General features: G+C 31.1%; 1 protein-coding gene across 1 annotated transcript in view; it reads right to left on the minus strand.

Moving 5' to 3' along the window:
- The window catches only part of LOC129227232 (5-oxoprolinase-like), a 59,683-nt gene that overhangs the window by 15,295 nt on the left and 28,774 nt on the right, over positions 1 to 15,614 (minus strand). The window contains exons 16-24 of the mRNA XM_054861741.1: positions 12,767 to 12,905; positions 11,383 to 11,495; positions 11,003 to 11,066; positions 8,275 to 8,375; positions 7,486 to 7,522; positions 6,873 to 6,983; positions 5,983 to 6,084; positions 4,268 to 4,442; positions 2,897 to 3,006 (exon numbers count right to left, since the gene is read on the minus strand). Of these exons, the coding sequence (XP_054717716.1) occupies positions 2,897 to 3,006; positions 4,268 to 4,442; positions 5,983 to 6,084; positions 6,873 to 6,983; positions 7,486 to 7,522; positions 8,275 to 8,375; positions 11,003 to 11,066; positions 11,383 to 11,495; positions 12,767 to 12,905 (952 nt within the window). The remainder of the gene's footprint in view (positions 1 to 2,896; positions 3,007 to 4,267; positions 4,443 to 5,982; positions 6,085 to 6,872; positions 6,984 to 7,485; positions 7,523 to 8,274; positions 8,376 to 11,002; positions 11,067 to 11,382; positions 11,496 to 12,766; positions 12,906 to 15,614) is intronic.

Here is a 15,614-nt window from a genome sequence, read left to right on the forward strand (position 1 = left end):
TAGTTATAAGATTTTGAAGTAACAAAATTTGATAGTAATCTCATGGTTTATCTACTTTTGAAAAGAATTGTGGTTATTAATTAATTCATTTTGGATTTCAAAGATATATAGTGTTTTTTAATAAAGAAAAAAATGAAAAAGGAAATTAAATACAATTGCAGTTATTGATGATGTTTTGAAAACCATTGATACTTTGTTTGCTTCAATGACAGATGAAGTTTTTAGTTTCCACAAATGACAAATCACTTAAAAAAGTTCTTGTTCAAACTTTAAGGGTCTAAAAGTGCACCTTTGAAGAGTGATGTAACACGTTCAGACACTGCTAAAATAATGTCTTTTTGTTCATCTTCTTTACTAATAATAAAGCAGAAAGTCTCTCTGTCCGGAGGATGTCTGTAGGATGTCTCTCTGGATGTCTGTAGGATGTCTGTGACGCGCATAGCGCCTAAACCGTTCGGCCGATTTTCATGAAATTTGGCACAAAGTTAGTATGTAGCATGGGGGTGTGCACCTCGAAGCGATTTTTCGAAAATTCGATGTGGTTCTTTTTTTATTCAAATTTTAAGAAAAAAAAACTATCATAAATTACGAAATTATCGTAACGTGGAACCGTAACATGGGCACAAGCCAATTGGCGAGATACGAAATGATCATAACGTGGAACTGTAACGTCGGTACAAGCCAATTGGCGAGAAAATTCACCATACATTATTTGTAAATATACAAGCGAATCAAAAGACCTTTAATTTTTCTATTACGGGCGAAGCCGTACGGGTGCCACTAGTGTAATTAATATAATAGTTGTTTGAACCAAAACTGCATCAATAATAAAACTTTCTCAAACAAAACTGTAAGGCAGTATTTTGTCAAATGTGCTAAATTTAGCATACGATTTTCATTTAACGAAATAATACGTAACTTGTAATCTTGTAACATGGAAACTGTATGAACCAACAAAAGAGCAGCGAGCATTGATCTTCTGCTGGGGGGGGGCTTTATTTTAACTGTCATACTGTCATCGGGACATAAGTGTTAAAACCAAGGACTCTGAGGGGTTGACCTCAACAACCTCCCTCTCCTTATGGTACAACTATGAACCAATGGTCATACTATTTTAATGCTTCAATTTATATATAAGTACTAGAGGACTTGACAGACATTGTTCCATTCAAAATTTGTAAATTGAAAAGTTAAAAGATTTCAATAAACTATCAAGTGTTTGAACCATTTTGTTGAAAAAAATAAGTAAAAAGAAATTTTTAAGCTGCTTGGTGTCACAATGTGTATATTTATTACAACTTGATTCATCTAATACCCACTGAGCAGTTAGTTGTTTTATTAACTATTTTTTCTCCTGTACTTGATGGTTTGTTCCTTCACCATACTCAAAGGATAAAAAGTGTCCTCACATATTAAGTGTAAAAAACTAACTACCCATCTAGAACAAATGGGAAATCCTGCTGCAACATTCCCCATATGAAAAAGAATAAAACAATCGAAAGGATATCGTTTTAAAAAAATGATAAAGGTAAAAACAGTTCTCTGAATAGGCGAAAATCACTCATATCTCCCTTCCCCCTTCCTTCCGATGCAAAATAAACACATTCTTCAACTAAAATGACTAAAAACTCTTTAAAAAAGAAAAGCAATTCTTTGCAATTTGAAATATTTCGCCAAATAAACAAAAAATACAATAAATTACATTAACAGCAGCTTTAAAATGTAAACAAATGATCACGCAACTCTATTGTTCATAGCCAAAGTCGCCAAGCCACAACGTTACTGTAATCCAGCCGATCAGTGAGCGAAGCCAACTCCGGCAGATTAGCAGTCCGATCTTTTGAACGAAAACTTTTAAAAGTTCATATATTGCCTAATTTGTTCTTTCGACCAAAGATAAAGATCTTCCACTGCACTGATCTTTTGTGTACAGAACTACCCTGTTGTAATTTATCTGGATGAAAATAAAATTTGTTTTGTCTTTAAATTCCATCATCTTTTCCTTTAATAATGTACAGATTAGTTTGATAATTCTTAAATTATTCTTGACATTGGTGCCAAAACTCAGATGGATTTGAGCCGAGAAACAAATGTTGCTAGGTACGGCACTTTCTGATCATTTGGTTAGGAAAACCTAAAGAACCGATTCAGTCACATGGTTCAACTACGATGACAGAATACATGTTTTGCGTGAACCTTCCAGTACTTTACTTTAAAATATATCACAGGACCTAAAATAGTTGTTTTCCAGAAATGAAGGTTTCGCTCTCTCTCTCTCTCTACATTTTATCTATCCTCAATTGATATATCACAGCAGGAAATTTCATTACAAAAAGCAGAGCTGGCATTCTTATCGTCCTTTGGCAACGGGTTAAATGTTTATTTCAGTTCTCGCTCAACAATAGGTTAAAATAAATATTCATCATTTGAGAGATATAACCATCTAATGTTTTAAATTAATTAATTAAGAAAAACGTTTCCGATTTGATCCATTGCGCTTCTAAACCATGCTTGCCAAAACTTAATTACACACAAAAAATGTGATCAAAATCAGTCCAGTCGTTTAAAAGCCTTATGGTTACAAAAGTCTGCATAAAAGTAATATATATATATATTAAGATGAATATTTTAAAGTAACCATTTTTTACTGTGATTTATTAGACAGTAACATTATTTTTGATAATTTCTGCATTGCTAACTAATGTGTAACTGCTTTAAAAATGCTCTTATAAACTCCAGCTTTGCCACTAGTACTTTTTTGGCACTAGCAAATCTTGAACATGATTTTTAAAAACTAAATTATGCCCTGGTACAAACTCATTTGTCCAATGAATATCCGTTAATGAAGGGTTTCAGTAACTTAATATCAAACCCTTGACAGAATTATAAAAGGTACCTTTTGATTGGCGGCCACTTGTGCTCTTAAATCTGAAAGATTATCTTTTAGATTTCTAGTTCCAGTGCAGCCAGGAAGATTACCAGGGGCATTTAAAATTTCAGTAACTTCTGAAAAATTATAGGAGAAAGAAAATGTAATATCAGTATTTAAATTTAACAATTGAAGGGTTTGCAGCAACAAGGTGTTAATTCTATTCTTTAATTGTTGGGAAATCTCCTGGAATTAACTCTATGTTGCCTCAAGCAAATGAAGCAGCTAGCTCACTATAGCTTGAGAACTATCAACTGGAGATAACTCCTTGTTGGAGCAAACAAACTCGAGAACTATCAACCGGAGATAACTAATTGTTGAACCAAACAACCAAAACATGGAGTTAACTCTTTGTTGCTGCAAACCCTTCAGTTGGCCAATCTAAAAAAGAAGCCTGAATATGAGTACAACTAATGCCATTAAAGTGTACTTTTAACAAAACAAAATAGCAAATAACTTTTTCATTGGGTTTTTAAAAAATATTTTTAAAAAACTTTCATCCTTTCATTAAGAACTTTTTGAGCAGAAAAAAAAGCTGAATTTGAAAAATTTCTTTCTTTTTACTGATGATCTATTTATGTTGAAGTTGAACTACGTTTAATATTTCTTTGTTATCATTGTCTTGTGTTATTGTATGAGTAATATTAAGTTCTTCTGAATAATTTTCAAGATAGTTTGAGAAAATTAAATCCTTTTTGTTTATTACTTAACATCAGTAGATAGAATACACATGAATATAGTTGATTTAGGTTTCTGAAAACAAACTGCATAAGATAGAATCTTACTTACATTTACGAAAGTAAACACAATATTTAGTTTTATTACATTTGTAGTTTTTTTCCTTAATTTTACAATATGCATAAAAATTTATAATGTGATGTATACTTATTTGATTTTATTGTCTAAATGTAAAATGCATACTTAAAATTCGAAAATATTTCTCCTGAATTATGAAAATTTAATGAAGTGTCACTATTAATTATACCATTTTTTCACCATCAAGCAGCAGTTATGTAAGCTAACTTGGTGCAAGTTTTGAGGAAAGAGAGAGCATTAAATTTAGTTTCTTAATTGATAGCTAGTATCTTTTCCCAAATTTTGAGTTGTGTCACTTTCCTTGTTATGGTGCAACATGATTTGTACTGTTTCCTAAACTTATTTAGCCATTGCTAGCATTATGAAAGTTACAATTGTTATTTTCTGGTACTTGCACAAATTTAGTACTTCATTGGGTGCAATGTCCATGTTATTTCAAATAATAACGTTCTGCTTCAGATAAACTAACAAAATCATAACTGATCAAAATTAGGTCATATAAAAAGTTAATGTATATCTTGCCTTCTTCTTGAAAAGTTCCGTCTTTCACTAATTTGAAAGACACAAAAGTGGCTCCTTCTTGGTGCAGTGATACTGAATGAGGAGGCATAGATCCAGGGGTAAGACCACCGATATCAGCATGATGTCCTCGACTGGCCACGAAAAATACTGGCTTGGAATTTGCTCCATAAAATACCTGTAAGACAATAAAAACCACAGTGGTTATTTTATTTTTTCCAGGGGTCAGAACAGTAAGAAATATAAAGTAAATACAGCATTGGTTTTGGTAAGTACAAGTCAGTGACTAAAAACTTAAAAAACTTCCATGCTTAAACAATTGATACATTTAACAACTTACACAATTTGGTAAGCTTTCTTCAGACATAAGAGTATTTTGATAGTTATCTTTCTCTCTCTAATTTTATATAGTTTGTGCTATCATTACTTTTCTACAACTCCTTCTCACCTGTAGTTTTAGGATTGCCATAAAGCATGGGGAAAATTTTAGTTTCCTCCAGGGCTCTGGAGAAGGAGTGAAAATAACCAACTCCGATAATTTTAGAACCTTTGACTCCAGCTTTGCTCCTACTTTACAGCAAAATAAGTTTGACTCTGACTCTAACAGCACTGGCATAGTTGCTGATCTTGAAAGAAAATCTCTGACTCAAGAGATTTTAAACCTTCCACTCCCGACTATGACTTGTTTATCCCAAAATCAGTCTGACTCGAGCTCTGCAGCCCTGGCTTCCTCCCATATTGCAGAGTGAACTTTGGTCATCAAGGGGAAAATACTACAGTTCTTACCAACAGGCTACATGATACGTAGGTTATAATGACTGTTAAGGCTGCAACAGCATGAAGTGCAAAGTATAACATCTGGAAAAAACGTCCCTTCAAACATTTTTCTGAATAGGTCCTTCAAATATTAGCACTGTCATTGGTTATAAGTCCAGTAAATATAATGCTCTAAAATAGAGGTCTGTCAAAATGTGCTAAACAATAAATTTATGAATCGAGTCCTCAGACATAATTTAACAATATTTGAACTTTTTGGAGCGTTCAAATAACCAGTTTCAAACATGTAACGTCCTTCATTACACAATCAAGTTTTATTTAAGAACTATTAAAACTTTTGAGTTTGCAAAATTATAATAATTGTGTTATATTTATAACAAAAAAAATAATAATAAATAATTAAATAAATACATGTATAGTCCAATTGATACTTATATACAGAAACAGTTGGGTCTTTATATAGAAACAGTTGAGGATAAAGCATTAAAAAGAATACAACAAAGTGTTTCAACTCAAAACAATGAACAATAAAACTAAAATTAAATACTTATGTTGTTCTCCAGTCACACATAATACAAATAAAGATTTATATTTCTTCCTTGCAAGTACGGGCGCAAACATATATTGATTTTTTAAAAATTATAAACTTGATTAAAAGTAACCTAATTAAGACACATCAATTCAAAAACAAAGATGAAATCTGTTCACAGCTAATGATACTTCATTTTTTACTGAAGCTTAAATCATAAATATTCCTACAATGGATTTTTGACTGCTAATGGACTAAAAACTGAAACAAAAAAATAAATGAGAAAGCATTAAAACAATAATTGACTTTAAAAATTAATGTAAAAATATTAATAAATATTAAAAGTCATTAAAAAAAATTAAGATCATTTTTTAAAAAAGTTAACATAATGCGACTGAAAGGTGATAATTACCGGAGTGATTACTGTTAAATCAGGAAGGTGGCTTCCTCCAGCACAGGGATGGTTGGTTAACAAAACATCACCTGGATGAATATTGTCTCCCAAATAATGCATCTGTAAAACAAAAAAGCAGATTTTTCTTTTTAAACTTAAAGAACAATAAACAAAACATAGTTATCAATAACCATCTTTGACACAACTCCAGTTTGATTAAATACAGAAAGAACTCACTCAACCATTGAACAAAGCATTTAAACTATTTCACTTCTTTATTAAAGAGTGCTTGTATTTATCGAAAGATCAATTTCAAATAATTTTAAGTTCTTGCCTTCTGCAATTGTACAGTAGTTTGATAAAAACTAATCTGAGTACACTACTTAGTTTAGGACACCTTATCTAGCAAAATATATTGCTTGATTGGAAAAGGTTCAAAAGCTACCTACTAACCTAGTAAGGAGATTTCAGATTCAGAACACAATTCCAGGATTAAAGGGCTTAATATGCATTTTTGAGCAAAGATGAATCAGGGGAGACATGACAGCTGTTTTAATTTATTGAAAAGGAAGATATTCATGCGCAATTTTTTTTTTTTTATTTAAGGCAGAACTCATAGGGGGCCTTCATTAAACATCATTGCTTGCAGTTTTTCATGTCATTCATGAGGACCTTGCTGTTTCTAATAATTCAAATCGCAAGCTAGTTCTGAAATGAAGAAAAGTTATTGCTTCAATAGGGTTGTAGGAATTTGAAATAGTTTTTAGAAGCATTGTATCATTGAAAATTGTGTATCATTGAAAATGACATTTGCTTTTAAACAATCATGCTAAAATATAATAATATTTTCGTTAAAACAATGAACATTATAAAGTATCAAAGAAACACGCTTAAGTGGCTTGGCTCACCTGGAATTGAACGGCTTCTTGCATCGCTCCCAAATGCACAGGAATGTGTGGAGCGTTGGAGACCAATCCTCCATCAGGACCAAAAAGAGCGCAAGAGAAGTCTAAACGTTCCTATTGATTATAATGTTATTCCACTTGTTTACTTCAGAAATCTACTAATAATTAGTACCAAATCATTTTTCAAAATATTTTCTCAGTTTTAGTAGTTCAATCAAGCACACATATAATTTAGAGACGCTCTCAAAATTTTACATTGAAAGAAAAAATGCTAATAATGTAGAAAGACAAAATTGATTTCCCTAGTTTATTTAGCAGAATGATTTTTTTTTTTTTTTTTTTTTGTTAAATTGATGGCGGTGCAATACCTCTGATTTAGTTGGAAATTTTTCTTCAACATCAGTTCCCGACATCAAAACAATGACTGAAACAAAATGTTTTTATATTCAGACCTAACCACTCAACCTAACCTGAAAGGCTTCGTTCAATTTTTGTTTACCAACATAATCTAAAATTCAAACAATGCATAACTTTCTTTCAATAACATGTTACAAATTTAAAGTTACTTATATTAATAAGGAAATATATAATGTATGATATAAAAACAATTTCATACTTTTATGTTAGTTGATATCGATGTCCTCTGAAGCACCCTAAAAGAAGCAAAATAATAACAGCATAAATCAATTGATTAATGAATTAACAAAAACTATGTTGCAGATGAAGTAAAGTCTCAAAAACACGAGTCTTGAAAGTATATGTTTTTGTTCAATTTGAGGTGCTTTATTTATATTTTAAGTTGCACATTTCAACAGCAAAAAGTGTAAAACTTTTTTATCTACATGAAATGTGTAACAAAAAGGTATTCAGTGGTTAACGTCAACAACACTAGCCAAGTGGAACAAAATGTTTATTACAACATATGTTAGTTAAGGGGATAATAACCTTGAAGATAACTTGAAATGTAAAATGATTTGAAATCAACATTAATTTGCCACAAAGAATGTGAAACAAGTCTTGGAATGTTTAGTTGCAATCAAAAATGAGGTCCACTTGATGCAGTAGAAGTTGTATATATGAAATTAAACCTTCTATGACTTACTATTTTTCTGTTATGTGAGGTATGAAAGAAAAGAACAGTCAAAATTCATTCAAGGGTAATTAAATTTAAACTTAATAAAGCAATTTAATTGATAAACTTTTGGTGAAGACAATACTTCCTTTTCTTTGAAGAAGAAAGCAAAAGGTGCCCTTTCTTATTTCTCCCTAATAGTGTAAAACTTAAATGACAAATAATTTTACGGATAACTTAAATTTTCAGTACTTGGAAGTGGAGTGAGACAATTATTCTCGATTTTCAATACTTTACTATAATATGAAATTAATATGAAATACATTTGCTTACTTTCCCATTTGCTCTGCAATACTCATAAAGCGATGAGAAAATATAGACAACTGAATCATATCAAGCTCAGTACCAACACATTTCATTTCAGATTTTAACACCTATAATGAGAAAAATAATCAACATTTTTTTGGCTCTGCAATTTAATAAATATATTAATTAGAAGAAAACGGAAATTATTCAATCCATTTAAAAAGAATACAAGCAAAATGTTTCAAGTTGCACTGAAGTGAACACATTGATGCTCAACTGCTCATGCTTTAAAAACTTTCCTTCAAGCAACAGTTCAATTTATGAACAAGTTTTACTTTAAAGCCTTTTTTTTTCCTTTTCTTTGCATAACATTACAATTATTTTCATCATTTTTTTTTTTTTTTAATTATAACTGCTTAGAAAGTTTGTGCACTAGCTCAAACCTGTAGTTTTCAAAGTGTGACTTCTTTTAAGTTAGTTCAAACATGAGAAAAGAATCAAATAATACCTTTATTAAAACAAGAAAATGTTTTTAAAAAATGAGATTGATAGTAAATAAAGTGTCACTTTTAGTATAGACAAATTGAATGTCCTTTGATGTAGAAACAAAAGATAAAAAGTTGACTTCCATGCTGAAGCAAAAGATAATAAGTAGACTTTGAAAAACTAAACAATAAAAAGCTTAATTTTATATTTCATTTTACAAAACTAATTATCATGAGTATTTCTGACTCTAATATTCAACCAATTTGTACACTATACATTTTTTATATTTGTTCTGTAAATAAAGCATGAAAATTTCTAATTAAATAGATCAAAATTTTCATTATGTAATTAATAAAATATATGTGTCAGTGGTGCCCAATCTACAGCCTATGAGTCACATTATAGTTCACATGGCTGACTCATGTGGTCTGCTGTTTTGTCCAACGTTATGAATCGAAAGTCACAATTGGTCTCAATGTCACAAACTTTGACTCAAATATCTAGAAATTGGTTTCTGAAAAGATACAATTAGTAAAACAATCATCAAGTAATGATATTAAATTTTTTTTTTTTTTTTTTGGTAATTTTCTTTCCTTTTCCAAGTTTTTCTACATTATTTAGCAAACTTTTAAATGTTTTGAGATTTTATATGTGTCAATTTAATCTATGTACCAAGAATCATTTTAATATGAGGTGCAACTATCCAGTAGGACTCAACCGATGCATGGGCCAAGCCCATTGTTCAAAAATTTAGGCATCGGCGGATGTTGGAGGCGTGGGGGGGGGGGGGAATGAAGATGGAAGTTTGGAGACGCTCCCGGGAAACATTTTGAAATTGAAGGCTTATAATTGTGATTGTAGACCATCTTTTTGTAGCGTTAGGTGAAAAGACAGAGTTCGGAGACTCTCCCATGTCAGTTTTTAGAAATTGAAGTTCCAAAAATGCAATTTTAAACGATTTTCGGAAGTGTTACCTAGAGAGGCCTATGGGCTCTCCTCTGGATTTTTTTCAAAATTATAGGCTTGAAAATGCGATTGCAGCCCTTTGTTTGTAACTCCAGAGATTTTTTTAAGTAAGAAGTTCCAAAAATGCAATTACAGGCCACGTTTGGTGCCACTAAGGAAAGAAATGATTTCAAACATAGCTTCTTTTCACTCTCCTTGGCTTTTCTTTTCTATAAACATTTAAAAGTTATATTTTCTGATACAAATATTTCTGATTTCTCTCTTTATATTTTTAATAATTGAAAAACAATAAATTTCTAGATAAAGTTTTGTTTGACTTGCAATTTTACATTTGAATATTAAACTATTAGTTCACTAGTGTGACTTTTCATTGTTATTTAAATTCCTCTATCTTTCTCTTTTATCTTTTCTTCTGTTAGAAACATATTCCTACGGCCCATGTGTTTTTCTCTAATTTTCTGTGATTTTCGATATAATATTTTCATTGAAAAAGAGAGAGAGAGAGATAAATATGCCAGAAGCTCCTATTCAGCCATCATAATTATTTATCCATTCATTAAAAAATATATACTTGCCATTGATTTCTACATCGTACTTAATGATTTAAAATTGTTTGAAACCTTCGTATCAGCCGTCTTTAGTAAAGTCTTTCCATCGCCCATCGCCATTTGCCATCGGCCATATGAAACGAGAAATAATCAGCCATCCGCCTGAGTTTGAACAATCGCAAACAATCTGCATCAGCCCATCAGCCAAAAATTGCCATAGGTCGAGCCCTACTATCCAGAAAAGAAAGGTTGGCAGGATTGCCAACTGCTCCGCATTTTATGGAGTTGCTCTGCAAAAATAGAGAAACTTCACAGCTCCACAAAAAAGTTCTTTTGCTCCGCATTTTGTGGCCAAGCGTTTTCAATCATGAAATAATGTTTAAAGCTGTTTTTGATTTTTGTGCTAGTGCTTAAAATGATTTTTAAAGCTCAAAAAAATTTTGAATAAGTAGTTTTGGTTTTTTTAATGAATTTCATGCAAAATACTGAGCTGCTCTGCAAAATTTCAAAATGTTCCTCAAAATCAACACAGATGCTCCTCAATTTGTTTCCTCAAGGTTGGCAACCCTGGGTTGGGCACCACTGATTTAAATGCCTTAAAAATAAAGTAATTATAATTTTAAACTTCAGTAAACATTTCTACTAAGTAAAATAGTGATATCCGGAAGCAAACTCGTTAAAACATAGATGTTTAAGTAGTATTTATTTGATTATAAACAAAAATATCAAAGCATATGGGAAAAATATTAACTTACTTGAATTAGAACACTACCATCTTTAGTAATAGAGGCCACACAATCTGGATCAACCAAAATAGTGCTGAAATTTCAGAAAAGTAATGATATTAAAAATAATACATTTCATTAAAATAACATAACAATAAAGTAATTGGCTAAACTGAAATTCAATTCTTTCAAAATTAAAATATGATTTTTGAAAAGTAATGAAGTGAAAGGTTTCAAGATCAAGAAAGGTTTACAACTAAACAGATTACATAGAAAATTATAATTTCTATAACAAATGCACAGAAAATCATATTTAATGTCATTTATACTACAATATGAAATATGCACAACTTAAAAGGAAAAAAAAAATAATAATAAATTGTTTAGAGTCAACAAAATCCTTTTTGTACCAATTAACATCTATTATAATTGCTGGTCCAATTATTTCATGCCCACAACGAAGATCAGACAACATATAAATAGCAGTATCTTGGTAGCCACCATCAAAATAACATTTTTCAACCTGTAAACATAAAAACCTCAATGATTATTCAACACTGGAAAGAAAAGTCAGGCAAGTTTGAAAACGTGAATAAATTTATCTTATGCTAGTTGTCTCAGTAAAATTAAGATTTTTTTTTTCCTTCACAAAGAAAAAAAAAACATTTATGCGCTACAGCATTGACAAAAAAAAAAAAAACGTATTCAACATTCATAATCCAACAATTTCTAGTTTAGAAAATAATAATAATAAATTAAATTGAGATAACAAATAAGGGGAAATGAACATTTAAAGGCTAAAATTCAAGATGAATTCCTATCATGAATGGAAGAAATGTTTTTTTTAGGATCAAACCAAACTACAATTGCTTGCAAAAAAAAGAACAAAGAGCTTTGTTAGGGTGTACTTGATGGACCCAAGAACAACATACTTGGATTGCCAAAATTTTGACTGGAGCTGAATAGGTTACAAGTTAGTTATGACTGATCTATATTAAAATGGTAAAACTTCTTAATAAGTGACAATATGGAGACCAGACATTTTGCCCCTTAAATAGGGGTTTCCTTTCTTTAGAGGAATCTGAATTGATTCATGCAATGTATTAACTCAGTATGATTATATGATGAACAGAAACTACTAACATTAAAAATCATATTCTAATTATGTTTTATACACAGTACTAAATAAAATTCAGACTTATTTGTATTTAAAAATTCATTCTTAAAATATATAATTTAATAAAAAATTTAGTAATATTTAATTTTGTAACTTTTCAAAATTATTTTAAGTTGATGTAAATTTCTTTCATGGATTTGTCCGATGTCATGCAGTTTAGAATGCAATACAACTTAAATTTAATTAGAGTTCACATTTAAAGTTTCCCATACAAAGCTTGTAATGGGCACAATTTGATACTGACCTCACATGAATAAATTAATCATGAGGAAAACTTCAGAAAGAATTTTTGTATATACCTGCTTCTTTTTACACCTTAATGTCAAATTTTCACCAGTTGATGATAAGACAAAAAATAAACCTTGAATTCCAGCAAATTCAATATTTTTTATTCATCTTTTATGCATTACTTTTTGTAATTTTTCTCTGTGACTACCTTAAAAGGAGTGTCCTTTAATCAGAGGCAAATGTTGATTCAAAGTTCTTATTCAAAGGGACTGGGACTAGAAAAATTTGTCCCTTAAATAGTGGTATCCTTAAAAGGGGCACTATTACACTTCGGTTTAATAATTGTTGATAAAAAGAATATAAATCACAATATTGTTTTGAACACTCACTACTTTAGGTTCAGGTGGATTTACAGCATTTTCAATTTCACAGCTAAAATCAAAATGTTGATTACCAATACCTCTCACACGAATGTCATCGACAACAATGTCTCGATCTGGAATGCAAAATCCAAATTCTCGTTCATACCTAGAAAGAAAGATTATAGCTATGATATTTCAAATTGATCTTCATCAATACTTAAAGAGAAAATCAAGAACCTTGCATAAGAATAAACAAAACTGAAGAGTGCAATGCCTTAAATTAAAATTATGAAATGACAAAATTCGTTGAAAACCCATGCATGATACATAATTAAAAGGCATGGGCAAATATGTAAATAGAGAAAGTTATGGGTTTACATCACATCTCACTCCAGGGTCTCCCGTACCTACCACTATTTGTGATTTAACCACTTGGATTGACCCTGAAAACTGATCTGCACATTTTTTTTTTTTTAATTTTGATCCAGACCAGATGCAGAGCAATCTCTGGTCCAGCACTCCAAGAGATATGGATTCCCTTGGAGGACTTTGTGACCATGACATATTAAATGTTCCCCAGTCATCCTTAACGAACATGGAAGATCCTCACGGGCTGGCATCAAACCCGGGATCAGAATCATTCTCATTTTGGGGTACAAGAGCGAATGTTTTTGATTCAAAGGCTCCGAGTTGGAATCAGTCATTTTCCCTTAAAGTCTGCAACACTGCCAATGTTCGCGGAGTCGGAGTCATAATTAGTTTGGGACCTTGGAGTCAGAGTCAAAGACTTTAAAATTCCAAGAGTCAGAGTCAGTTATTTTTCCTTCATGTCTAAATTTTTGACAAAGCTACGGAGTAGGAGCCAGAGACGCTAATGTTAAGTTTTTTTGAATTGTTCAAAATGGAACAAAAAATTATTCAAAACAAAAAATGAAATATGAAAATAAGGTGTCCTAGCCAAGATGATTAAAACAAAAAAAGAATTTTGGACCAAAAATTATTAGGAGGGGGGAGGGCATAGATCTTAAAATAGAATAGATGTGCCTTCTCCCCACTTTTCTCCTCAGAGCGCGCGTCAACATCCCCCGTTGGACATCACGTGATCAAGGGACTCCCCTCATAAGAAACTTTCCCTTATCGAAGAGAATAACTTTGCGCCGCGATCATTTGCACAATTAAGGGAAATTAAAGCATTTAACCCATGGGTTGAATGCTTTAAGCATGGGTTAAACCCCCCTTTAAGCATGGGTTAAATTAAAGCATTTTACCCATTATTAAAGAAAAACAGAACACTCTGTCCCTCACGTAACACCTCATATTTTTCACTAAAAGTAATAATTAAAAAAAGGTAACATTTTTTTTTTCATTAAGAAATCGCAAATGTATTTGTTGTACTTTTACAAAAAATGTTTTTTGTTACCTTTTTAAGTTATTACTTTTTAATGAAATGCGGGATAAAATGACAGCTTTTTCATGGAATGATCCATTAGATATTTTCCCATCATAACTTTTGAAGCAGGCGCACAAGCTATTTAAACAGTTTTTCAAGTGCTTTAAATACTGAGTAGAAAAAGACATCTTCAAAAATCTTAAACAAAAATTGACCATATAAATTTTCTTTTATTTCAATCAAATTTTTCAAATACAGATAAATAGTTTCAATGCGTGCTTTTTCCCACAACTTTTGAAGCCAGTGCAACAATTTAACATAAAACCCGATCTAAAACCATAAACCAATTAGAAATACAAATGTAAATAGTATCGAATATCAACTCAATTAAATAATATTCTAATATTCGCATGCATTTCGCACCAACACTATATTAGCCAAACCAATAACTTTTGTTTGTTCCTAATTTTTAAGCAACTTCAGTGTTTTTTCTTAAGTACTCAAAAAATAAATTATTTGCAATTATAAACTACATGAATGGTCATTTGACTTCCGCCCCTCCCCAATTTTTCTTTTCTTCTTTTTTTTTTCGTCCCACAGACTATGATAATTTTGACAATTTAAACTCGAGGGTGAAGAAAACTAGTGATTATTGTCCCTTAACAATATTAATTTTGTTACTTTCCTACTTATTGGTCTTTGTGAATTATTTTCATTGTTTGAATTGACTGCGCGATACATTCTAACGCTTAAATATTTAGTAACGATTAATTTTATAAACTTTTTAACGAGAAAATCTGCTGCTTCTGTTTCCAACATATGCTTATTTAAACTTAGAAAAACGGAATTTGAAATTTTTCGCATAACTCTTGTGGTCTCATGAGTAACATTATATTTTTGTGGTCAATGGCTGCAATCTTGCAATAAGTTATCATACTTGAATGTGTCCCAAAATTCTTAAATTTTATTAGGTCTATTTTTTGATTTGTTGTAGTTAAGACTGCGTTGCAGTCGTCGCAGTTCCGGACAGCAGCACTTGCCGGACAAAAAATCCAGCGTAGTCAGAAACATCATTAATATAACTGCGTCATGTTAATCGAGATGATTTCTGAATTTTCCAAATCGTCGTCAAAGGAATCGGAAGAAAAGGCTTTCTTTCAAAGCATTTTTGTTACGCTTAAAATTTAATCTTATCATTTGAAGATTGTCAAAATCAGCGCAATTTGAAGAACTGGACTCTTTAATTTCCGTACGAATGAATAATCTTTTTTTTTTGCACTTCGAAATTATCCGACGATTATTTTTGAATCCCCCCTCACAACCTGATCTTACTGGAAAAAGTTTCAAGGTGATCCTGAGTAAGCTTATAAGTCATTACGCAGTTTAGAACTGGAATTCGGGCACCTACATACTTTTCATATGTTCCCAGCACACTTTTCATAGAAATTAGGAAACCTAAAAACCCAGTTTTTCGCAGACGTACTA

Source organism: Uloborus diversus, chromosome 8 (genome assembly GCF_026930045.1).
Source record: "Uloborus diversus isolate 005 chromosome 8, Udiv.v.3.1, whole genome shotgun sequence".
NCBI lineage: Eukaryota > Metazoa > Arthropoda > Arachnida > Araneae > Uloboridae > Uloborus > Uloborus diversus.